Consider the following 23,911-nt stretch of genomic DNA (forward strand, 5'->3'; position numbering starts at 1 on the left):
TGATTTCGTAATTGAGTCACCCGTCACTCATGAGTACTTTCCTTTGTGTTTTACAGCCTTTTTGTGTTGATATCCTCTTTGAAAAGAACAAGGAGAGAACATCAAGAAAGGAAACTGTTCTTCAGTACTTCACGTGGAAGAAATGCAATGAATGCTCGCAATCTTATTGTTATTTCTACAAAGGTGCCCCTTGTGCTTTCAAGTTATGTCAAAGAAAATCTCTACCTGGAACCACTTATATATGGTTGTGTCTCGTCCTTCTCCCACTCAAAACCTGCAAGCCAGATCCATATCGTCCTATTATCCAGCGTAATATTTCCTAATGCCAACCACGCCTATTACGCCCCTCCTTCGAGGGAGTTCACCTTCATATCATGATCTATATTCGAAACCTCTAATTGACTGCAATAACCAATCTTATTTTCCCAACACCTCCGACGAGTGCGAGCTCAAAGAATTCTTCTTCGGCTTATACAGCTTCAAACCTTCTCCTGATGAGCCTCTCTCTCCGCTGAGCTCCGAGGACTCTGAGAGCTTGAGTTCCGGAAGTACTATTGGATCGGACGAGCAAGACATCGAGAACGTCTTTGCTCTTGACAAAGACAGCTATGACTTCAAGTCGCAGCTTCCTCCATGCGCGGTAATCTCCATCCAGGAAATGCTCGATACACCGGATATCTACGATTCCCAATTTAGGGATAACTACAAGCACCTAAATCCTCAGGCTGCGCCTTTCGTACCTTCCGTCCAGTCCGCAGGGCCCCGTACGCGTCTTCCTTCCATTATCCGAGCCAGAGTGCTCGCAGCCTCCGCCTCGGACTCTATCCCATTATTACCTCCTCCCCCTCCAAACCCGCTCAAAGCGATACCTGCTTGGATGATCATACTTCATCTGGCATCTACTACAACTCCTGCTGATTCCTTTATCCTGGCTGCGCGTGCTAAAGAACTTGCGCATTCCCATTTCTGGCATCCGGAAGCCTTAGCTGAGCTGGCTCAACATTTCTGTTGGAATGCTTCCGATGTAAATGCCGATATCGATCGAGAAACAATGGCGGCGTTTGCTCGGGAGGTTTCCCAGGCGCTGCGGGATGCCTTTGACGAAGACACAGCAGATTCGTTTGTATGGCATCTCAGGGAATCGCTTATAGGTACCTTTAAAGGTTGTTGGTGTGCTACTGTGAGCATCTAATGTTCTTCTTGAGAGCTATGTTAATATTCTACTAATTTATAGGAGAGCTCCAAAGCAATATCATATCGTTTTGCCCCCTCTGAGGAGTATGTTGCGTCCGCAACCCGGTTGGTAGCTTTTATTGGCGACCTGTTCACCCTCGGTCTCATCCGCGTTCAACATATCAAAATGTGTCTCAATATTCTCGTTCATGAGCTCACCTCCCTTGAACACATTACCGCCATATCAGTCCTGATTGATCACGCCGGACCACGATTTTGGTGCCGTCCTGGTTCGACGCTGATAACGCCCTCCGTAGTTACGAGGGAACCTAGCCGGGAGATGATCGATCTGTTTTTGATGAATTTTTTACCAAAGACGACAATGTTGCAGAATGGTAGCAGTGTACTTTCGAGAACAGTAGTGGCAGGAAGTGACGAGAAAGATAATAAGGTCCAAGAGATTCTAGATATGGTTGCGCAGTGGTGTCCGGATATAAGGATATCATCATAGCTATACTACATATCCTAGGGAGACTCTTTGAAAAGTGGCTGTCGGAAGTTCCTCCAGATTTTGCGAAACCTGTATAAGAGTTGAGCGTGACTCGAAATCTATACTACAGGTCTGCTACAGGTACATACTTGATAAATACTACTGCTACGCTGAACTGGGCCCTTGTCCACACACAGATTGGTAAGTGGTTGACCTCAATTTGATATCGACAAGTTTGTTTATTACATTGGTCGCCGACCTCTGGAAGATTGTATGTAAACGGTTGCACAAGGGAAAGATGATTCTAACCTGGAGAAACTTATCAAGTTGACAGTTCAGAATTGCAACTTCCTGCCGAGTGATAGAGATAACTATACATTCTCCTGACATTCTCCAACACTGTTGATTCCGCCTTGACACTCTCCGGTTTGCAACGATAGGTCAGATATTACAGCGTATTCAAAAAACCTTGTCAGTAGCATAAAAAATGAGATAAAATAAAATAAAATCGAAAAGGTACCCGACCTTTAGCCGACCGCTTGGCGAGTGCTGTCCTGTCACCTCCTGTGCTGTCCAGTTGTGAGATGTCATTTCAACAACTTCCAACTGGTTAGCAGTGCTTCGTCTGGACTCTGTTGTCTTCAGGACATCTCTGGCTATCTCTGGGTTGTCTTAGTGCAAGCCTTGGCCGTGTACTGGCATCTGACTGCCATTCTCATGTATCCAAGGATATCTAGAGGCAGCCTGCCCCCTCCATATGCTCCACCTTTGTATGATTGCAGATCTCTTGCTTCTGAGGTAGGACTAGTAACAGATGATGATGCCTCTGGAGAGTCTGACCATGCCAGGAGGAGTTCCATTGACATTGTGATCCTTCAGTGGACTTGTTACCTCCACCAGCCTCCAGCCTCCACCACTGGCATGGAAGATCATTGTCAAAAGGCGCAAGTGACAGCACACTCACCAAGCGGTCGGCTAAAACGTCGGGTACCTTTTCGATTTTATTTTATTTTATCTCATTTTTTATGCTACTGACAAGGTTTTTTGAATACGCTGTAACTATCCTATCCTATCCTGACGATAATAATCTGTCTTGTGTATATGTGTAAAGCTGTTGAACGGTATACAAACTTGAAACTGTTGCCATCTGACTCTCCCGTCTTGGCAGAAATGCAGATACATGTGGTATTCTGTGGTATTCAAGTAAGTGCCCTTAGCCTAGAGGCAGTATTCAAGAAATGTCTCTGTTCGGGGAAAAAAGGCCGTCAGATCAATATCGGAGCATCTTATGGAAGAAAAATATATGCCAGTGGGAAGGTAATATTGAGGAAGTACCTGAAAGTACAGAAATTAAGTTCACCTCCGAGTCCGTGTCGAAGACAATGATTCCGCTCGCTTCAAAGGCATTTTGGAGCAGCTCCGGAACCTTGTAGAAGGTAAACTGGGGGAGGTATATGACTCAAATAAGGGTAATAGTCCAAGTTGCGAGAAGGCTGCTAAGTTGGCACGGTATGGCACGGTCCTGACGACCCGGGTTGATGGAGTTTGTTTACGTCATCTATTTCTCTCTTAACACTCAGGCCTCAGGCCCGATGAAAATTGCGGATTCTAATCAAATTATAAAAGCTGTTCTGAAAAGTTTTATGGCCCTCCTCGATCCACCATGTTCAATGGACCGTATCAACGCTTAGCCCCCAACGTTTCTCCTTTGTCCTGGCAGAACGCTTCCCTTCGAGTCAAACAATTTATTGGTACAGGCAGACGACGACTGATCGTTATTTGCGTTTCCCTCTTCCTCCTTCTATCCATTTCGTTCATTCATCCGACCACACGACGCCTGAGCAGAAGTTTTTACTACGACCTACCTTCTAATTTCAAGGCTGAGGGCAAATCCGCCCGCCTCGGTTTTGGTCCTCCAACGTGGGCGCAATTAAAGCAATGGGAGGATGAATTACCCCAACACAATCTGGATCTGCCTTTCCCCGAGGGGCGGACTGGACGCTATGTCAAGTTCTCTAATCAGATCAAGATGTTAGGATGGAATAATGTGTTCAACGAACTGTACGCATTCCCGTTGAAAGTCAGATGATAATTTTCATTAATACTTTCTGATACAGCTTGATGAACTCTTTTCTTGCATACAAATCAAAGCGTGCTTATGTATTTCAGGACTACGTCTGGAAGCCGGAATATTATTCCTGGCCACAATCCGAATCCTTTGAATGGCCTCCTCATACTCCTCTCAACGCCATTATCGCAGGACCCACTGCCGGGGGGCTTTGGGACCCTGGTGATGATGCACCACGTTCTGTAAGTGAAAAGTGGTTCGATGTTGTCTGCCCTCGGGAGGAACGTCGAATCTTAAATACCCGTGAAGTTAAGCCTGACATAGCGTGGCTCATGGGCGACGAAATTTTCGAAGCTTGGCGTAAGGTGCTCACAGAAGCCCCCGAACGATGCATCGAAATTGTTCCGGCAGATGATGACAACTTCCCGCAAACGTTTGACCTTTGGTTGTGGGGTAGTTTCCGCGTTCTTCCTCTTTGGAAACCTTTCTCCGAATCCCCCATCTCTCGCCTCCTTGCCACTTCTCCCATTGTAAACAGTGCTGTGGACAGAAATGAATATCTTTTCCTACCCCATGGTCCTCGTCCTGCTCATCCAGTCTCGCACAATCCTTATGATCGAATGCTCGCAATGCATGTTCGGCGAGGCGATTTCAAGGATGCCTGCATTGGTTTGGCCACGTGGAATTCCACCTATTATAGCTGGAACTTGCTCGATTTCCTTCCCGATCATTTCGAGCCTCCGGCCGGTGGGAGCTGGGGTTGGAATACTCCAGAAAACACGGAAAAGTACATGGAGCATTGTTTACCGACATTTGATGGGATCGTGAAAAAGGTGAAGGACTCTAAGGAAGACTATATACGGGCAGGAGGGAGCAAAGGTGATCAACGGACGCTTGACGTTCTATACTTGCTCACAAATGAGGAGAGCGAGTGGCTCGACCAGCTTAAGGATACATTACGGAAGGATGGTTGGCATACTATCAAGACGAGTCGCGATCTCACTCTTGACCAAGAACAGACTGACGTCAATATGGCTGTGGACATGGACATTGCCAGACGAGCAGCGGTCTTTATCGGGAATGGGGTGAGTGGTTTGGTTATTGGGTGAAATTGTGGTATAATTCATACTGATCGGCCTTTCCTCAGTGGTCTTCTTTTACCAGCAACATTGTCCATAGACGATTGGCAGATGGAAAAGAGCCCATCAGCATCCGTTTTTATTGAATCTCCTATAATAAATCACTATTTGCTCTCTTGTTTGTCCGTCTCGCTGTATCCACGAGCATCAGACTCATTGATAATATAGCCAGGTTGTTTGGCAGTGGCTAGCCCATCATAATAAACGACTCATTGAACAATAACAAATCTATCTGCTTGGACTTGCTTTGACCAAGCCATGACCATAGAAACAATGGGTATCAACCTTCATTGGTCAAGTCATGGTTTTGGCCCTGAAGGAGACCCCAGATTATAAAAAGACAATATTTCTGAGCACGAAGTTATCTTGCTCAATCTTCCTATACCCGGATGTCTGATACCTCCTCCTCCTCCTCCTCTTCCACATTTCCTCCAGAGGATTACAACCTCAAAGCGTATTTCATCAGTCTACACCATCATCAGCACGATACTATCAAACCTACGACATTGGCTCCAGAACAGGAAAATATTTTTACTGCAGACAAAGGGACTTATGATTTTGAACAGAATTTGTCCTCCTCTGTTCTCAATAATATTCGTGCCATGCTTGACGAAGAAGATAGCTCTTCCTTGAGATTTCCAGTTGAAGACAAGACTCTTAATCCACGAGCCCATCCTTTCGTCCCTGGTTCAGAGAATGGCGCAGGCAGCTGTGCCTCAGCAAGACTGGTGGCAATTGATGCGATAAATAGGTTTCACCAAAGATACGATCGTCCTCTTCCTCCCCTCCTACGACCCTCGTCAGGCTTAGAATCCTCTCCTTGGCTGGCATCTACCCGACACCCCCCAAACTGGCGCCATTCACTTGATCTTGCAGCTCATACGACCCCGATGAGCGCGTCCGCAATAGACGAATACGGTCGAGACTTGGTTCACGGACAGATCTGGAGTCGCTGCGGCCTAGTCGACCTGATTCAGCATGTCTGCTGGAAAGGTTCCGAACCTTCATTCGACACGCATCCTTTGTCAGTTGCGCTACTGGCGTTCAGCGTTTATAATCACTTTAAAACTATCGGGGATCAAAAAAATGCCTCTACATTCACGGATATTCTTCAGCGATGCGTCAAGGGATATTTCGAGGCGCTTTGGGATGTCGAGGTTGGTGCTCACTTCGCGCGTTTTAAAGTACTGGTCAACTAATGCTTGACAACCTAGAATAAAGGTTCTGCCCTTCGATTCACATCCGACTCTTCTTTTGCCCCTGAGTATATCCAGTGCGCGAGTCGCTTTGTGGCGTTTACTGGGTGTTTATACCGCTGCGACGTCATTGACAGAGAGACTGTTCTGCATTGTTTATGGATCTTAATATGTCAACTCACAGCTCCAGAACATTTGTACGCCATACTCAGTCTAGTTGAATGCTCCGGGGTATATTGTCGCAACAATGGAAGCAGCGATATCGTTCTGGTGCATCGCTTCGTCAGAAGTCTCGTCGCCGTTACACAACAGCAACTATCGAGTGTTCCTAACATTCAACGCACGACCGATACAATTCTGCGCCTTGTTACTGAACAGAGTGGCTGCAGCATGGACGTACTTCAGTAATCGCGTTATGATCTTGTCACTTCTTGACACGACTGTGATGAGACCTTTGTATTAGATAGGTGGATGCGTTGGTTGTATTTTTTGTTATGCACATGTGGTTATGCGAGGTGGCATTGTGATCTCCATGGACAAGACTTGACTGTGGTGTAAGAAAAGTTAAAACCATGGACTCGAACATGATATCCAAAGCAAGTCATCGTGGCAGATGACATCCTCTGTTTTGAATGAAAAGAGTAAACTATTACGACAAAACCTATGTGGCGTGCAGAGGAGTACAGTGCAGTGTATGAAGTATTGATTGCGCAAAAAACCGGAATGTCAGAAGGATGGGGCAGTTCGCTTCTACACACGTTGATTCCATCGTCTGACCTCCAACATTTGCATATTAAGCACACTAAGGCGGACCGATTAGTGTGTCGGCTATAATTGTAGAAAGATGGAAATGACGTACAACAGACTTCATCGTCTGCGAAGAAGTATTCATTATGAGGGCGACAATGAGACCGTAAAGACCCAAAACTTCAGCGAAAATGAGAATCAGGATCTAGAGGTTGGTATCTGTGAGTTGTGGTAGAAAAATGGCGCATGGTTATCAGCGCACCATTCCAACAAACAACCGTGGCTGCTGCGCAGTACCCCTCACACCAGCGTCTCCAACGATACCGATGGCGAAACCAGCTGCCAAGCCAGCAAGACCGACGGCGAGGCCAGCACCAAGTTGTGTAAATCCTTGAGCGAGGGACATGCTTACACTCACTGCGGACGAAAGAGTCAAGTAGGTAGGATACGGATGAGGCACTTGAACGTACGGTCACCAGCAATGAGAACCGAGACGACGAGACCGTAAATCTGAACTAAGTATAAGATGCATGTACAATAAATAACCAAAGAAAACACATACGGCAATAATACCAGCCATAATGACGGGAACCACACATTTCATCATAAGGTCGGGTCGTAGTACTGACATGGCAGAGATCCCAACACCGGATTTTGCAGTACCATAACTACAGGATCAAAAGACGTAAGAGTCGAGCCACGTCAAACACAGAAGAAACAAACCTTGCTCCTATGCCTGCAAATTGCGTTCGGAAAGTCAATCCGTCAACAGTTCATCGTATAGGCAAAGACTACGTGCTATGCCGCTAGAACCATGTGCTTACAAGTGAAAACAATAGCACTGGTGCAGCCCTAGGGGAATAGTCAGTTACATCCTTCTACCACACTCAACGAGGCAAAGTCAACGTACCATGGCACTGAAGAAGGGGGCGTATACAGGACAGAGGTCAGACATTGTTGCGGTACGAGTTGAAAGGGTATTCAGTGAAGTATAGTCCAAATCCGAGAGTACGACGAGGCGGTATAAACGAAAGAGCAACTGGCGGAGTTTCAACGGGCTGTCACGTCCGTGACAAAAGGAAACAGCGGGTGAATCGTGACAGTGACGCATTTGTTCTCAATGCATTTTCTTCTGTGGTTTTGATTGAATTACACGCACAATACAGAGCATTCTATAGGAAATCTGTATAGCCGTACAGCATATTCCGTACTGGCTGCGCGACTTGTCCTATCTCGACAAAACGTAAACCAAACGCGCGCGAAGTCACGACACGACCAATTCATTGAATCATCCGTATAGCATCAACATGAGGCTATTACAACTTTAGAGACATTCTTTATGCTTGACGTGGGACCTACAATCCAATTCTCCCGTTTTTCCCTCACCTTTCCTTTTCTTCCCTCATGTCGTCTCATATCATGAAGGGTACGCTCAGCGATCCAGATCAGCGTGGACGTACATGGTTACAACTCGATAATGTCTGCAAGGTAAATAATTTCTTCTGGTTATACACTTGCAGCTGAACGTATACATAGGTCCAGTTGAGCGCCACAGAAACTCGGAAATATAAGGAATGGCGGGAATCGAATGCCCGTAGTTCTCAAAATACGACCTCCACTAGACAAAGTTCCTTTGAGGATCCCACAGATAGCTTTTTCAAAACATTGAACGTTTCTTCACCAACCTCCATAGATAGCTCTGCTAGCTCTGTGCCGCTGGCACAACGCAAGGTGTCAAGGAAAATACGTCAGGCAAGGATACAACTTTCTGAGGATCAATACGTTCTGGATCGTGCCCCCGCGAGATTGAGAGTCGGACAGCTGGATGTATCAGATTCCTTTGGATGGAGATGGTATCAATGTTCAGAAGATGTTCAGGTGCGTTTATCAAGGACTCGGCAACTTGATATAATCAGACATTGATTGGAAGCTTGCATCTAGGTTCTCCTCCCTCCCGACGCAAGTGTCCAATATTCCACTTTTCTGCTGCTTGAAGAAGCTCAATTCAAATATGCCACATCCTGCAAAACGGTGAAAAAATTCAACAAGGCCCGTAGCAAGTTCAATGAGCTTTGTTCACAACTTAAATCTCGACATCCTGTCCGTGGCATCACGTCCACTGCCCGCCGCTACGCCCTTCCTGTTGGATTTCGATGCCACAGTATTGATAGATTGGTGGGGCGACCCCAGGATGACTGCGAGCTCTTGACACCCGAAGAAATACCAAATACCACTGAACTGCTGTCTCAGCCTGATACATATTGGAGACGCTGGTTGTACATTGGAAGCGACATACGAGTGAGTGTTCCTGAATACGTATCTGAATCGTCTGTGACCATCGTTCTCTCGTAGATTTTGCTAACAGCAGACGTAGCCGGACAGCTCGCATTCCTTCGTCGAAATGGTGTTTCTCATGCTACCCACCCTCTCATGCGCCAGATATTTGCAGATTTCCAGTGTCTGTCGTCTGAAATCATTACCGAACAGTTATTACGCTGTCGTAAAACTCGAGAAAAACTGTATATGCTGTCCCCCGACTCTCGATCCCAGACATTGGATGAAGCAGTTGCTCACATTGAGGTGAACATCTGCCGGTCCACAAGGAAACAAATTAAACACACTACTCTCAAACCCCAATGGCATGCTGTCGTTTGCGAATTAGGGGAGCACGTTGATTTTCCGCCTTCATCTCGGGGAAATCACCTTAGAGACGAGCAAGATGTATTGGCTCAGCCGAAATGGTCACCGGGTGTAGTCCGTCGTGTTGCTCGACGGCGACGGGGAGTCAGAAATTTGAGAGCGCCGAACACGGATAAGGAACTTCCTCCACTTCCTCCAGAGACCCTTGATGAACAATACGTTATGGACATACGGACTTCGAACGATAGTCAAAAGGAAAAGCTTTGGATACGTCGAAAAATACTGACTTGAAGTTGTTGTATCATAATCTAGATGTAATCGTTAGGAAAATTGTTACTGTTGTACTTGATATATGGTTTCCTAGTCTTTTCAGGTTGTTCCCTCTTCGTCTCACAGGACAATTTGTATTACTGACGTTGTCTTCAAGAGTCTTCTCGAGCTTTGTCGAGGTGGGGGGTGGGCTCGTTTCACGATTCATCACCTGCATTACAAAAAAATACAGTATCTGTATAGTTACACTAATTTAAATTTCCTTCTATCTTTCGCTATTTTGAAAGGTCTCTGGCAAAATGGAAGAAATCTACGCTCGACCCATTTACGCCGTATTTGTAGATCTATCATACTCAAACATAAGCCTTAGACCTCATCATGATGAAAGAATGTACTTACAAAGTGCGACGCAACCCAGCTGGAGAAGAGTGCTCGTTGGTACGTCTCCGGCAGACGCTTCAACAAAGAATCCAGTCCAATTTTATCAACCAATGTTCTCGGTATGGCGCGCGTCAACACCCCATTTCTGCTCGGAACGTCGTCGAAGAGATCAGAACTCTCCAACTCCGCCTGCAGGTTGTTCAAGGTAGACGAGAGCTCATCGGAAATATTTGTTCGGGGTTTTGTTCCGTGTAGGCGCGAGTATTCCTTCCATATACAGTTGAATTCTGCCGCTGCGTTCTCAGTGATTTTTTCTTGAATATCTCGGACATAGTTCTGGTAGAATTCGGAAGGCTTTCCATCTTTGAAAATCATCAGGTCGACGTATTCTTGAGTCGAAAGGGCGAGTCCTGCCAGGACCTCCATCGAGGAACTTGTCACACCACCTAGGCGAAGTAAGTCATCAGAAGTAGATAGTGCAGGCAGACTCGCCTTTATTGGTGCTCGAATCCTTGAAAACGACCACTTTGCGCTTCTCTAGAAACAATCGAGCCTGTTGGGTGAGGAACAGGTTGGCGCCCTCGACGATATACTTGAAGTGAGGTTTGCCCTCGCCATCAAAGAGTGCCGCCATGTTCGAGATGTTGACAGCCTCTGGTCTATGAAGAAATATTCGGTTTCCTCTATTACTCGTAACTCGAGAATACTTACCGTCCACCGCAAGGCACAAATAGGTCCGCCTTATACCTCAAATGGGCTCCGTTACGGAAATCAGTGCCGTCGAGAACAATTTCGCCAGCTGTGTAATTTGTAGAAATCAGTCTCTTGCTCAAGGAAGGCGGAGAGATCCTAGAACACACAAGGTAGCTTGACATCTTGCTCCTCAACTTTGACCAAATATCCATCTTTGCTCAGTTTTGATTTGTCAAAGTGCCCAACAGGTACACGGAGTTTTGCTAAACGAACAAGCTCATCACGGTCAAGACCAGCAGGATCGGCCAGAACACCACTTCCATCGATGATGGCAATAGTTTTGTCAGAGCTAAGCAAAATTTCGTCTGGTACAAGAAGGATGAATAGCTGATTGATGAAACGCGGACGAAGAAAAGACATACTTGATCCAAGATCTCCATCGGGTCCACCAGTTTGCACCTTCGTGATGTCCTTCTCCTTCAAGCCCAACTGCTTGTAGATTCCCAGCACATACTGTCTGATGGATAGCGAAGTCATGCCATAGGTGTCGTGCGGTACTCCACCCAGCGTCTCAGCACTTTTCCCAGTGGTGAACGACTTCCACCATGTTTCGGCACCACGATCGCGAGCATGTAATGCAGCCCAATCCATCATCTCTGCAGTTCCCTGATAGATAGATTAGTCCTGCCAACAACCATTGTAAAGCCAAATTTGAGGTACCTCTACGCGAAGTGAAACGTGAGTTGATATTCACATGGAAGATACAATAATGACTGACCATCGGGCCCAAAGAACAGTAGCTCGGGCTTGCCGTACAAGTCCACCAACGTTTCTTTAATTCCTGGCGTTTTACCAGGAATCAGTAGGTCAACAATAGCCTGCGATATTGATAATGTATAAGCATGAAGAATGGAGAAAGTAAACATTTCCTGGCAACGTACGTCGACATATTTCTCAAAACACAATCTCGGCGTGGCACCAATGGAGGGGAGAATGGTTCCTTTCGCGCCGCCCTCTGGAATGTCCTTGTTCTTCAAAGACTGTGTCGAAGCTAGATTGTAGTTTTCGTCAAATCTTGAAAATCGCGATCACCATGAGCACGATTTAAAATCCAGTCGGTATAAGCCTGCTTACAACATCCTTTGGTTGATGGAATATGTCTCCTTATTCCTCGACATGACGATCCTGATACCTCCACGAGCAACGTCCCTGAACCGGATATGGAATCCACGGAACTCGTTTCCGATAACGAAGAACATCCCAAACGGTTTCTTTGGATATTCTACCTCGGGCAGAAAGTCTGGAGCGAGGCGGAATGACAGGGCTACCTTGGTGGGCTGGTAGAAGTTCGTTTTGAGAATATGTCTGAAGGCAGGTAAGACTCTTTACTTCAGTAAGTTGAAGAAACATACTTGTTGAAGATCAAGAAACTCTCCAAAACTTGCAATTCATGCTTATTTGGAACCGTTCGTCTGATGCGATCATAAAGTTCTTCATCTGACAGAGGTTGAACAGTCTGTAAACGTTGATAAGAGAGAGTAGGCCTGTAGAGAAAACCAGTGTCAGATGCAATAAACTGTCAAAGAATATGAAACCGACATCAACTCTCCCGCGTTATCTGAGGCAGGATAATGGATCATTGCAAAGTTTACGTAGAGAAGTCGAATCTAGCAGATCATAACCATTCGTGCTCAGTTCGACAAGTTCACGACACAGAAGAACTGCGACTCACCAGTTCTGGATGAGCATGAATAACTTTTTCAATACTCTCCCGCGTGAAGGTTTCCTCCCTAAATCTTCTCTTGATGTTATTCAACACTTCTGCATGAGCGGGATCATTCTCATCCAAAACATTCTTGAGTTGTAAGTACGCTGGACCAAGCCTGTTACAAAAGTGTTGGGCAAATATCCAACCGCAGTCTGCAGGGAAATTCTCAACAGGGGATCATTCAGCGGCGAACAAACTTACAAGCATATGTAGCCTCCTGGACGGCATGAGTGCCGGGAGCCTCGGGAAGGAAGAATGGGTTATCCGGGAGACAGTATAATAACGAAGCCTCTTTCATAACTTGAAATATTGAATGTTCGATCGGTGGGGCGTTACTACTCGGAACAGGATTAAGATACAATGAGATGATAGTGACGCCGTTGGCAAATTGTTCCACATATTTGCGAGCAGAGTAGAGGCTGTAGAAGTGATAAAGATTGGAGAGAGCACTGATGAATTTCGTTTGTGAGTACAGTTGTTTGAAAATGTCAGTTGCACGCGTACCTAAAAAACGTCGTTGTACCGCCCATCTTGTAACCGATAACAATTCGTCGTTCTCTTGTACCTTCAACCTCGAATACCTCCATAACAGGGCCATATCTCTGCTCAACGCTCCACATAACCTTAGAACAAACATTAAGTTGAAATTAAACCTGGAATGTGATATGCCATACCTTTTGGTAAATTTCGAGCGTGTTCTCGCTCGCCTTCTCCAAAAACGACTTGTCAGACACGCTTCTGATCTGCGTCCTACCCTCCGCATCCTTGGTGGCAGGGGTGTCCGGGAAAACACACTTGCTCACAAAATAACATCGCAGCTGTTGAGAAGCAGTGGAGGATATCGATCCAGCAGAGCGGTAAGTTTCGAGCCTGTATGCAATACTAGGCTTAGAGTTATCGAGAAACAGGGTGTCAATCCTAAATGAAGATAATGCGTCAATTCTTCATCTACTCCTTTGTCAAGAGAATCCAACAAAAATAGATGAAACGTGCATATGCCGTGATAGATAGATAGTTGGCTTCGCTTAGAGATTGTCATATTGACGTTCCAGAAGCAACGTGCACAAAAAGTGAGCAAAGAGTGCGCTATACTGCTCACCTAGCCTCACAGCTGGCTCCGGGCCCTTCGGTAGCAGTTATACCGGGGGGACTGGTGTAGATGAAAGTCGCGCCATTGCCGTTTTCATCAATCTTTTCGAGATCGATAACGAGCTTGCTCGGATCGTGCTTTGTATACGCGAGCACTTTAGCCCCGAAGAGCGCAATGATGTGGTCACAGATGACCTCCCGCGATTCGTTGCGGAAATACGTGTCGTCGATGCCGAGATTAGTGTAAAACCAGTTGACTTCATTGGCGACGAGCTCTTGAGGGATGAAACCCTAATATAATAAGGTCGATAAAGAGTTCATTAATTGTTGAAATATTATCCAGACAAACCTTTGCAGCAACCTCCTGTTGTACAAGAGCTCTCTGCTCTTCCTTCCCCTTGAATACTGGTGTTGTATAGCCAGGAACGTTTTTGATACGATGCAGGAGGCCATCGCTACCATTCCTAGGAGTTCCTGGAACAGACAGTTGTGAATCTGGCGAGGAGCCTAAACGCGTCGACGCGTCGGTCAAGTGTGAAGGCATAATGTATATCGTCGAGGTCGGTAACGGACGCTTCCCAAGCAGTTACTGGATAAAGTCAACGACGCTGAGGATGGTGGAAGTCGGAGGGAAAGAACTGATAGACCACGATCGAGTATAAATACGAAATCTGATAATATGAGGCATATTTCATGTTCCGCCCACATTGCCGACGGGAAGAAGATTGTAATTCTGCATCGCTATGAGCCTTTTCAGTCTTCAACGGAGCTCGAGAACGATGAAACGCATTCTGACTCTGAGAACGCCCGATGCTTCCGCCAAAGCCGCCGAGTAAAAAAGTTTCCACGGTCTTTTTCCTACTCAAACACTCACCAAATCACAGTAATAGCTTCAAGAGGAATAATCGCTGGAGTTTGTCCTTCCAATCGTACCTACCAGTGCATAGTGTTCTAATTGTCATCATTTTCTTCGTCAGTATGGTATATTATTAGGGTCCGAATTAACCTCGGATGCATATGGAAAGCAACATACCACACATAGAATTGTTTTGCGCTTTTTATGACATTGTCACACTATACGGCCTTATGTCCACTCGGATCTTACAAATTACGCTGGCGACCAGCTGGTCAAGATCCCTTGAATTGACCATGAAGGCCCATGATCATTGACATCCGAGTCCCTGTTTCGAATGACCATTCCTTACCTCACAAGATCCTCCTACATAACCGGCTGCTACCTCGATGCTCCCTCCTGATTCAAGCCGTATTCAAGTCTTCAACCTCTCCATTTCATAACCGTTTAAAATCCGGGGTCATATGCAGTTTTCGTACGCGATTGAATATTGACGCGAACTGACACTCAATGCGGTCTCACAGGTTGCTATATGTACTCTAATGATCACCCCCTTTGATACCATTGTGCGGGGAAGTAGTGTCTTTTGACGAATTATTTGCGACAGCTGTTGAAGCGATGTTAATTCGGACCTAAACGAAATTTTCTTCACTCATCGTGAATTCTGGCCCGCGAGACTAATTCGGACCGCCTATTCTCATATCGCTTCATACTAGTCATAACCCTCGTCATTCTTCATGCAATAATATCCACCCTCATTCGATGAGTTCCCTTGTGACGAAATGTGCCTACGGCAAGGTAGCCAAGGACTATAGCCAGTAAAAACTCCTGGATCCTTTGCCATCCTATTCACATGATTCACACCGGCTTAAGTACTAGTGTGTACCTCCAACTTGGAAGAATCCAATAGACATAAGCGAAGAGCATCTATAAATGTGTAAGTGGACTCAGTGACTTTACCAACGGGAATGTGAACTAAATGCAGTGTTTGCTACTTCTAATGTCTATTGAATTTGGTACCTACAAACGAGAATTTGGGAATTCAAAATTTTTCACTAGTCCTTGGCTTGCTTTGAACACTAATTCGTTGCAAAGCATTGATCGTACATTGTTCTACATCCCGCACATCAAACGCACATTCAAGAAAACATAACGACAAACGAAGAAATGAGAAAGCGGTCTTTGCCAAAAAAAAAAAAAGCGCTGGGGAAGGCTAAACAAAGTATTTAGTTGTACGGGGTAATTTGACCCGTAGACAATCGATAAGAAAAGAAACATACCCCGTGAGCAACTTTTGTTTATGTGCCTCGGATCAGGCCCAGATTTAGAACGACCGTTCACTCCCAGCTCCAACACCAGTCATTCCATCTCTCACATACTCCTCAAACAAGGCCTTGTAATCCTTGTGCCACCTACTCAACGCTGGCCTACCTTCTGCAATATCACCGGCGGCCCACATAATCCTGAGCTCATCCAACTCCCGCCTTGTTTCATTATCGGGTACTAGAACATAGAAGTCCCCAGCACGAACTTTGTCAAGCATGTAGAGTACAGTTTCCTCCGCGGTCCACGCTCCCGCAGGTTTTTCCGCCTGGGTGAGAGCACCTGTGAGGTTTGTATATGTCCAACCCGGTCTGTGGACAGCCAGACTGTTAATGGGTTCAAAAAACCTGCAATTAATTAGACTCACATGAATAGATGGGCCGTGACGTTAGAGTTTGGTCTTTCCCTCAGCTCGTGGGCCAGACTTTCAGTGAGGGATTTGACTGCAGCTTTGGAAGCATTGTATGCTGCATTCCCGCTGTGGCAGTTATAGGACCGGCAGGCATGTAACCATAAGATGAACGCAAAAATAAGACAGTAATGTGTGAGCGATTTTCCCTTCCACAAAGGTTTAGTGCGACGTACGGAGGATTAGTTATGCCTTGCTTTGACCCCGTGTTGATGATCATGCCTTGATTCTCTTGATGGAGCATGAACTGGGTGATATATGGATATGTGCGGTCAAAAAGCGTAACGAAGGAGCCATGAAGGGAGTCTCCCATCAGCACGACGCTGCCTTGAAGGAGAAAAGAATACGTACGGGGACAAACGTTTGTTGAACATTGAGAATACTACAAACGGATAAGCACCCACTCGTGAACACGAAAAGGGAATTTACCCAAAGAGGTTCACATCAAATATGGTCTTCCAGTTGTTGATACCGTCCCAGGAGGTACCTTTCAAACCGATACCGGCGTTGTTCATAAGAACCGCAACCTGTTCAAAGATGAGTATCGTAAACAGAGATACAGGAAAATCCTAAGTTAGAGGAGGATGTGGCATCGGGACAGACAGTTGCACTATACGGATATGACGGTATGGATATGGATATGGTTAAGAACCATGATGAAGGTTGTGTTGGTAAATAAAAAATAAGGAAATATCAAGGAGGAAAAGAAGACCGAGATAACAACATTGGCCTTGATGTTGCAGGCCACAGTATACTCTTGATCCTCACCTCACCCCAGAGCTCGTAAACTTTTTCCTTCAAGTGCACGACCTGGTCTAGCTTGGAGACATCGGTTGGCACAACAAGGACGTTCGCATCTCCAACGATAGCTGCCACATCTTTTCCGACCTGTTGAAGTCTAGCTTCATCAACGTCGGCGATAGCAATCTTTAATTTGAGTCTATGAGGATCGATGAAGAGAAGATACTCAGGCAAACGTGTGTTTCCAGATCGCAAATCACGTACTTGGCCAGCTCAAGTGCAGCAGCACGACCGATACCACTGGCAGCGCCCGTGATTACCGCAACTCGACCTTCATTGATGATAGGATGGACGTCGTCACCGAGACTAGCACTGTCGGGCTTGAAAGACGAAGCAGTCGACGAAAAAGCTGGTCTCAACGGTGAGCCATTGCGACTTGTGAGATTACTAGATATCGCGGGACGTTCGAGCATCGTGAGGAGGGAGGAATTGGGGTTGTAGACAGCGAAAGCCGTATAAATACGATGGTGGAGGTGGTGGTTTGGTACAAGTTATAAGTACCATAGCGCGCAATATAATGTTTTATTTATTTCCTCTTATGGTGACATCATTTTTCGAGAACCCCAGATTGCAAAAACGGACCAAGAACGGACCCCCACGTTTTCGAGTCTCATGAATCTCCGGTACGTTGTACCGAAGCTCAGTCTAGCTTAATAGCTCAACATCAATAATAAGGATGGCAAGACCGATAATTAGTATAGTTACACATACAGATAGGTCGACGGAAGGAGACATATATAAATCGAAACCAGTTAGCGAAACAGGTAGATCAGAAAGGGACGACGGTGATTCATTTAGAAGAAAGAGAGGTTCGTGAATCCTATTCGGTAAGCAAAGGAGGGTAGAAACACTTCGGAAAGGAAAAGAAGGAAACCTGAAGTAGGCAAACGATGAGTTATTAAAATGGGTTTCCAATGCCCAAGAGCAAACACCGATTACGCTCAAGCAGATTGGAGCGACAGCACCGCACTGGGAGGCTGGCTGCTAGGAGGCCCTCCTTCGATTCCCATCTTTTTCCTAACGAGCTCGAACGTTTTCAACATCTTACGTCTAGCTCCCAGTGCAGCAACGCCTTTTCCTTCCAACTGAGCCTCGTCAAGCACCACCATATCCTGCCACTTCATACCCTCGAAGTTAGGAGTATACTTGTGTAACCTCAGGCTTCTTAACCAAGCAGGCACGTCGTTGAGTACATGGGGGTCAACGTCTTCTTCACCCTTAGGTGTAGCGCCACCAGCGGTGCTACTAGGACTCTTCACAGACCTCGCACTATGCGGGCCTCTCCTCGAACTAGCACCGGCGCTCGCGGGTCCATTATGCATTCCCATCCATCCTTGCTGTCCAAATCCATTCGCGGCCATCTGTGCTGCAAGTAATTGCGCTTCGGGTGAAATTCCCATGGCGGCAAGCATTTGCATGTTAAAAGGGGCAATTGGAGACATTCCAGACATTCCAGCAAGATTGGGCATGCCCATACCAAGCCCTGGACTGCCCATGCCCATGCCAAATCCACCTCCGCCCATCTGCATTCCTAGACCGTTCAGGCCTGCCATAGCGTTGGCAAGGCCATTTTCATCTAATCGATTGGACGCACTGTTCGGGAGCGCCGGGCTCCGCACGCCAACCCCAGACCAACCGGCCCCCGGCGCACCAGCACCAAAGTTTGCATTTCTCATTCTGTTATTCCCGTGGTTATATTGCCCGTTATCATCGTCGTTGTTGTTTTTGTTCCGCCTGTGAATAGTAGGGTCACCCATGCGAGGGACGCCAGGAGTAGCATTCTTGTTGGCGGACCATTCGTTCAACTTGGTTGCAGCGGCATCTAGGCTCGGATTCATACGACTATCCTTTTGGAACATAGGGATGAGCGGAGTGTTCACCATACTCGCCCAGCTTCCGGTTTCGTTCGAGACAGTGACCTCGTTGTTGGAGGCGCTGACGGGTACCCGAGGCGAGCCGATAGTACCCGAAAACTCCGTGCTCTTGGGCCGAGAGCTATTAATAACAAGGTCTTGCGATCCGCCATTTTGTTCAGCAACCTGACCAAGCTGTGAACTACCACCAGTGTTCCCCCAAGTAACACGATTTTCAGTTCCGACAGAAGCTAACACAGGTGCTGAAATCCTGTGCGCGGCATTGCTAGCCTTAAATTTGGCACGCTGCTGCGCAAGAGTCGCAGCAGGATCCGACGGAAGGGCAGCAGAATCGGGTGATAGAAAATTGGATGAGTTGTCCAGAGCGAGGGACTGACGATTTCCGGGACCTGCACTACCACTAAAGTTTCGGGCGGTAGGAGAAGCAGGGAGACCTGATTTAAGCCCAGGAGATTTGAGAGTCGCGAGCTTAGCTTCCATCTGACTTTGCATAGAGCCTATCGAACAAAAATGAATGTCTAGTGACAATGTAGTGCAAAACTCGTACCGCCCATTGCTGGACTCAGCAGAGCTGTCATGGGGTCCGATCTAGCCATCTGCTGAAGGACCGTGATGAAAAAGCGGATTTGAACTTGAGTCGAATGTTGAAGAAGACTATACAGAGCGGCTGTGCGCTCAGCTTCAGAGAGAACTTTGAACCCTGGAACACAACAAAACAAAAATGAGATGACTCTTCAAACCAAGAGGACTAAAGAGAAAAATCCTCGTACATTGCTCAATGGCAGAAAGTTCCTCTTTAAAATTAACGTCCAAAGAAGCAGCAGCCATTTCCTCTAGGGTAGCTTCGTAATTCTGAAGATTTTCGAACCATTGATCTAAGGCTTCAGCTAAAAGAAGCGGATTGTTAATGGACAACCGAAATTTTGTGGAAATGGATCTCTGCACACCTTCTGGAGTCTGCTGAAATAATCCAGCGCTTCCCAGGAGTTCGCTAGTAGGCCGAGCGCTGTTGCCTGCTCCTGGACGGGGGGAAGGAGGGGCAGCAAAGCCGCCACGAGTGGCTGGGCCCATGGACTGACGGTTTTTGCCGACATCATGTGGAGCCGGAGAGGGGCTAGGGCTGGTCGACGGAGGACGATAACTCATATTGATATGCGAAAAAGATACAAAGATAAAAAGGGTGAGGGCTGGGGGATAAGACTGGGGCTTGTCAGGGTTAGTAAAGATTGTTCAACCAGCGATGTCGGTAAAACGGTTTTTTCCTTGTTGTACTCGTCAGAGTCGTGATAAATTGTCCTGACTTCGAGTCGGTGGACCAGCTAGAAAACAAACTGCCAAATTAAAGCAGAGTTTGTGGTTCTAGACGAGACCAGCGGATCCTGCCGGTCTAGCGAAGTACGCAAATATTTCTACGCAAGAAATGGCGAGAAGAACGTGCAGAACAAGGTCGAAAGGCCTTTCAAGGATGAAAGTCTTGATGAAGAAGAGGAAATGCTGGCAAACAATGGATAGACAAAACCGACCGGCTGATGTAATCCCCGTTTGATAAATTTCTTACTTGTTTCATAATTCATTGAATTCGAAGCCTTGTCCTAAAAAATCCTATTATCTATCTATTCGTTTCGACTCTCCGCAATTGTGGTCTGAACAGTGAACGCGTATCTCATTTCCATCGAAGGCGCTCTTGACTAAACGCAGGGGAGTTTGAGCATAGCGCGGTCTTTGAGCGAATTGGTGTATGACCTTGTGAATCGGGCCCGGACCAATGATTCCTAATGATTCCGACTCATTTCCCTCTTCTGCAACGATTACTACAACAAAAGCGTTGTAATTATGTCCGTCGAGCTGCCTTTTCAAATCTCCATTCCAGATTCCAAACTAGACCTACTGCGTCAAAAACTTGCATTGACCGAGTTTCCTGACGAACTGGAGAATACTGGTTGGAATTATGGTGCGCCTTTGTCAGACATCAAGCGGCTAGTTGCTCGTTGGAAAGACGTATATGATTGGAAGTTAGAAGAAGCCAAATTGAACCAGGATTTGCCTCAATTCACCAAGGATATCCTCGTGAATGGTTTTGAGACTCTTAACATCCATTATGTGCACCAGAAAAGTTCCCTCGCTAATGCTATTCCTTTGCTATTCGTGCACGGATGTGAGTCCTCGTTGAAGAGCAAAAGCTGCAGCTAAACACGATGAGTTCAGGGCCTGGAAGCTTTATCGAAGTCCGCAAGATTCTGCCTCTGCTGGTGCAGTCTTCCCCACAATTTCCCGCTTTCCATGTCGTCGCCCTCAGCTTGCCTGGATTTGGCTTTTCCGAAGGTGCCCATAAGCCGGGGTTCGCTCCTGAACAATATGCAGAGGTGAGTTTTACTTGATTTATTAACTGCCTGGGACTTGACACCTTTCATTTCAGGTTGCGCATAAGCTCATGCTTAGCCTTGGTTACCATGAATACGGTGAGTCTCTCTAGAATCATACGTAAGAACCATGCCTATGCCTACATTTGCTCTAGTTACACAAGGAGGAGACTGGGGTTATCTTGTCAGTTTATCTTTTCGTACATGATTATATGATCTTATCCCGGTTCAAACATCAGATAACACGAATCATTGCTCATAAATATGGCGGAAAGCACAGCAAAGCCTGGCACACAAACTTCCCACTGTAAGTACGATATATCATACATCCGCACTTCAATTGACATCCTGTTCTCAGTGCTACTCCGCTGAATTTCAGTGTGAATCCAATCCTCTTTCTGCAACATCTTTTTACTCCCTACACTGCCGCAGAGAAAGCGGGTATCGAAAGGTCAAAGCGTTTCGAAAAAGAGGGTCAAGGGTATTTCCATGAACAATCAACTAAGCCTCAAACCTTGGGATACTCGCTTGCTGATTCGCCTGTTGGACTGCTCGCCTGGATATACGAGAAGCTGGCGACTTGGACCGATTCATACCCTTGGACAGATGACGAGGGTAAGTCTCCTCATCCCTTTCTCCCCAACCTCTAGGCTCTAATACCTACGTGACATATAGTTTTGACGTGGGTCACAATTTTTTACTTCTCCCGCGCTGGTCCTGCCGCATCGATACGCATTTACTATGAATTCATTCATTCCGCAAACGGTTCGCAGCCCTCGTCGTTCAAACCCACGATTCCGTTAGGTGTTTCTCATTTCCCGGAAGAGCTTCGTATCACTCCCAGGAAGTAGGTCTACCTCTCCTCGCTCCCTGTTTTGATCGATCGCATGCTCACCGTAACTTCACAGATTTGTACACAGCGTTGGGAATCTCGTCTTTCAAGTGGAACACTCTACTGGTGGTCATTTCGCTGCTTATGAATGTCCAGATGAACTGGTAGACGATTTGAGGGAGATGTTTGGAAAGCAAGGTCCTGCGTTTGGAGTTGTACCAGGTAAAACCGGTTACGAACAGAGGATCAGGGCGAATTTGTAGATTCTTTTTTATCTACGAAGTAAAGAAATGTATCATAGTCTGTGACACTTAGACTATTGCAAAATCTGTATTCTCGGGCTATAGTAATTGTCTGAGAGCAGCTGAGATTGCTTTCCAGCAGCCGGAGCACTCTCCAGCTAGTACCCTTGCTCTGGTGAACATACAGGTTCCACAGATTAGTATATTGATTAGTGCTGAACTTGATGTGGTACTGATTTGTCAAGATTCACAAACACTTCTTTCGCAATGACATCCACTTCTGATGTCTGCTCCCATTTGAGTTTGACCTTGATACCCTCTCAGTCTGCATTTGACACCGGATTTTCATGGCCAACTGCACAGAAACGCGCTGCGGCAGTCACACTTCAGGGCAGAGCTCCTTTGAATCCCTCGAACCCTGCTCAAATACTCTTCCCTGCCCCTTTGGTCCTTCCCGAAGATGAACTTTCTCTCGATCCAAAGTATCCCGCTCAGAGCCTACGTTCTTGGACACGGTCAAAAGAACGGAATCGAGTTACAAAGGAGAAAAGGACAATATACGTTGCAGAACCACCTTCCGTGGACCCAAATCTTGATGCTATCCAACAATGGTCTCAGCCAAAGGTACCCCGGGTTACTGTGATGTCCGAACCTCGAATACAAGAGGTCCTTGATTATCTAACCGCGTTCTATCACGGTGTGAATGTCAAGCGGCTACCTACGAAGCTTGTATACACTAGCTGGAACACTGGAAAGTTACCGTCCAACATCGGTAAGAAGCACGGTCATATAGGACTAAATATTGGCAACGAGTGTGTCCGTATTCGCACAAGAGTTTCAAAAGATTTTTTTATCCAACAACTCAACCTCGATGATTTGCTTGATGCTGCAACGTCTTTACTGCCCAATGACGCATATGCCCTCCTCCTCCTCGTCTCGCACGACATTTACGAAAACGAGGAAGACGACTTTGCTTGTGGGCGCGCTTACGGTGGGAGTCGTATTGCAGTTGTGAGCACTGCACGCTATAATCCTGTTCTCGATGTTGTTCAGAACATCGACCGCGAACATTCGTGGCCTGCATCACATTGTTCGACTTATATACAGTCATGTTGTACCCAAAGTGCAAAATCTTTGAGGAAGAAGCGGCACAAAAAAACAGGCACAAAAAAGGAACTTGGGCAGTCTTCCAACGATGGTTCTGGGCCGATTCATGCAGCGTTGGCCGCCCATCGTGCGCTTCCTTCTTCGCAATCTCCCAGTGCCTGCTCTGGCTTATGGCTCGCTCGTGTCTGCCGCACTGCTAGCCACGAACTTGGGCACTGTTTCGGAATGGATCACTGCATTTACTATGCTTGCGCAATGCAAGGTACAGCTTCTTTAGCTGAAGACGCTCGACAGCCACCTTATGTTTGCCCAGTCGATTTAGCGAAGATACTGCAAGCTTGTAGTACCACCAGAGAATTACGTTACGAGGCATTACTCTCATTTTGTGATAGATACAAAGACGTGCGCCATTTCAGTGCCTTTGCAGCCTGGATCAGGAGCCAATAATCATCGTTC

The 23,911-nt window shown here is 46.4% G+C and overlaps 10 protein-coding genes across 10 annotated transcripts; 6 read left to right on the forward strand and 4 right to left on the reverse strand.

The window, feature by feature from the left end:
• Positions 1-322: 322 nt before the first annotated feature.
• C8R40DRAFT_1173703 (uncharacterized protein) lies at positions 323-1,684 on the forward strand (the record flags this gene model as incomplete). The annotated part of the gene is made up of 2 exons (XM_046232062.1): positions 323-1,180; positions 1,235-1,684. 2 exons carry the CDS (start codon positions 323-325, stop codon positions 1,682-1,684), a joined length of 1,308 nt encoding a protein of 435 aa, XP_046083393.1.
• Positions 1,685-3,326: 1,642 nt separating this feature from the next.
• C8R40DRAFT_1071800 (uncharacterized protein) lies at positions 3,327-4,956 on the forward strand (the record flags this gene model as incomplete). The annotated part of the gene is made up of 3 exons (XM_046226380.1): positions 3,327-3,724; positions 3,781-4,816; positions 4,879-4,956. 3 exons carry the CDS (start codon positions 3,327-3,329, stop codon positions 4,954-4,956), a joined length of 1,512 nt encoding a protein of 503 aa, XP_046083394.1.
• Positions 4,957-5,133: 177 nt separating this feature from the next.
• C8R40DRAFT_494468 (uncharacterized protein) lies at positions 5,134-6,602 on the forward strand. Its single transcript, XM_046235246.1, has 2 exons — positions 5,134-6,027; positions 6,085-6,602. The coding sequence occupies exons 1-2, from the start codon at positions 5,260-5,262 to the stop codon at positions 6,472-6,474; spliced, it is 1,158 nt and encodes a 385-aa protein (XP_046083395.1). The 5' UTR covers positions 5,134-5,259; the 3' UTR covers positions 6,475-6,602.
• Positions 6,603-6,859: 257 nt separating this feature from the next.
• C8R40DRAFT_1173706 (V-type ATPase) lies at positions 6,860-7,768 on the reverse strand (the record flags this gene model as incomplete). Its single annotated transcript, XM_046232063.1, has 8 exons — positions 6,860-6,868; positions 6,926-7,018; positions 7,076-7,230; positions 7,284-7,323; positions 7,376-7,481; positions 7,537-7,549; positions 7,638-7,665; positions 7,724-7,768. 8 exons carry the CDS (start codon positions 7,766-7,768, stop codon positions 6,860-6,862), a joined length of 489 nt encoding a protein of 162 aa, XP_046083396.1.
• A 163-nt stretch (positions 7,769-7,931) lies between these two features.
• Positions 7,932-9,911, forward strand: C8R40DRAFT_1117646 (uncharacterized protein). Its single transcript, XM_046228665.1, has 4 exons — positions 7,932-8,301; positions 8,350-8,691; positions 8,755-9,111; positions 9,166-9,911. Exons 1-4 carry the CDS (start codon positions 8,218-8,220, stop codon positions 9,742-9,744), a joined length of 1,362 nt encoding a protein of 453 aa, XP_046083397.1. The 5' UTR covers positions 7,932-8,217; the 3' UTR covers positions 9,745-9,911.
• Positions 9,912-14,499, reverse strand: C8R40DRAFT_1117647 (NADH-dependent glutamate dehydrogenase). The gene is made up of 17 exons (XM_046228666.1): positions 14,004-14,499; positions 13,665-13,945; positions 13,240-13,483; positions 13,070-13,188; positions 12,767-13,014; positions 12,530-12,717; positions 12,397-12,464; positions 12,210-12,341; positions 11,932-12,162; positions 11,739-11,871; positions 11,576-11,675; positions 11,220-11,465; positions 10,965-11,162; positions 10,816-10,903; positions 10,597-10,763; positions 10,123-10,550; positions 9,912-10,067 (listed from the first exon to the last, which is right to left on the reverse strand). Exons 1-17 carry the CDS (start codon positions 14,196-14,198, stop codon positions 9,999-10,001), a joined length of 3,135 nt encoding a protein of 1,044 aa, XP_046083398.1. The 5' UTR covers positions 14,199-14,499; the 3' UTR covers positions 9,912-9,998.
• Positions 14,500-15,831: 1,332 nt separating this feature from the next.
• On the reverse strand, positions 15,832-17,453 carry C8R40DRAFT_1052877 (NAD-P-binding protein; the record flags this gene model as incomplete). Its single annotated transcript, XM_046224788.1, has 7 exons — positions 15,832-16,141; positions 16,198-16,308; positions 16,416-16,486; positions 16,591-16,621; positions 16,669-16,808; positions 17,008-17,179; positions 17,245-17,453. 7 exons carry the CDS (start codon positions 17,451-17,453, stop codon positions 15,832-15,834), a joined length of 1,044 nt encoding a protein of 347 aa, XP_046083399.1.
• A 149-nt stretch (positions 17,454-17,602) lies between these two features.
• Positions 17,603-20,429, reverse strand: C8R40DRAFT_1117657 (uncharacterized protein). The gene is made up of 4 exons (XM_046228667.1): positions 19,862-20,429; positions 19,685-19,801; positions 19,462-19,614; positions 17,603-19,411 (listed from the first exon to the last, which is right to left on the reverse strand). Exons 1-4 carry the CDS (start codon positions 20,058-20,060, stop codon positions 17,982-17,984), a joined length of 1,899 nt encoding a protein of 632 aa, XP_046083400.1. The 5' UTR covers positions 20,061-20,429; the 3' UTR covers positions 17,603-17,981.
• Positions 20,430-22,518, forward strand: C8R40DRAFT_1273712 (Alpha/Beta hydrolase protein). Its single transcript, XM_046234093.1, has 8 exons — positions 20,430-21,069; positions 21,120-21,277; positions 21,331-21,373; positions 21,430-21,458; positions 21,514-21,581; positions 21,633-21,889; positions 21,950-22,121; positions 22,183-22,518. The coding sequence occupies exons 1-8, from the start codon at positions 20,748-20,750 to the stop codon at positions 22,367-22,369; spliced, it is 1,236 nt and encodes a 411-aa protein (XP_046083401.1). The 5' UTR covers positions 20,430-20,747; the 3' UTR covers positions 22,370-22,518.
• Positions 22,519-22,615: 97 nt separating this feature from the next.
• Positions 22,616-23,902, forward strand: C8R40DRAFT_1162221 (uncharacterized protein; the record flags this gene model as incomplete). Its single annotated transcript, XM_046230221.1, has 1 exon — positions 22,616-23,902. The coding sequence occupies one exon, from the start codon at positions 22,616-22,618 to the stop codon at positions 23,900-23,902; it is 1,287 nt and encodes a 428-aa protein (XP_046083402.1).
• Between the last annotated feature and the right edge of the window lie 9 nt (positions 23,903-23,911).

This window comes from Lentinula edodes, assembly GCF_021015755.1.
Source record: "Lentinula edodes strain Le(Bin) 0899 ss11 chromosome Unknown C8R40scaffold_32, whole genome shotgun sequence".
In the NCBI taxonomy this organism is placed as follows: Eukaryota; Fungi; Basidiomycota; class Agaricomycetes; order Agaricales; family Omphalotaceae; genus Lentinula; species Lentinula edodes.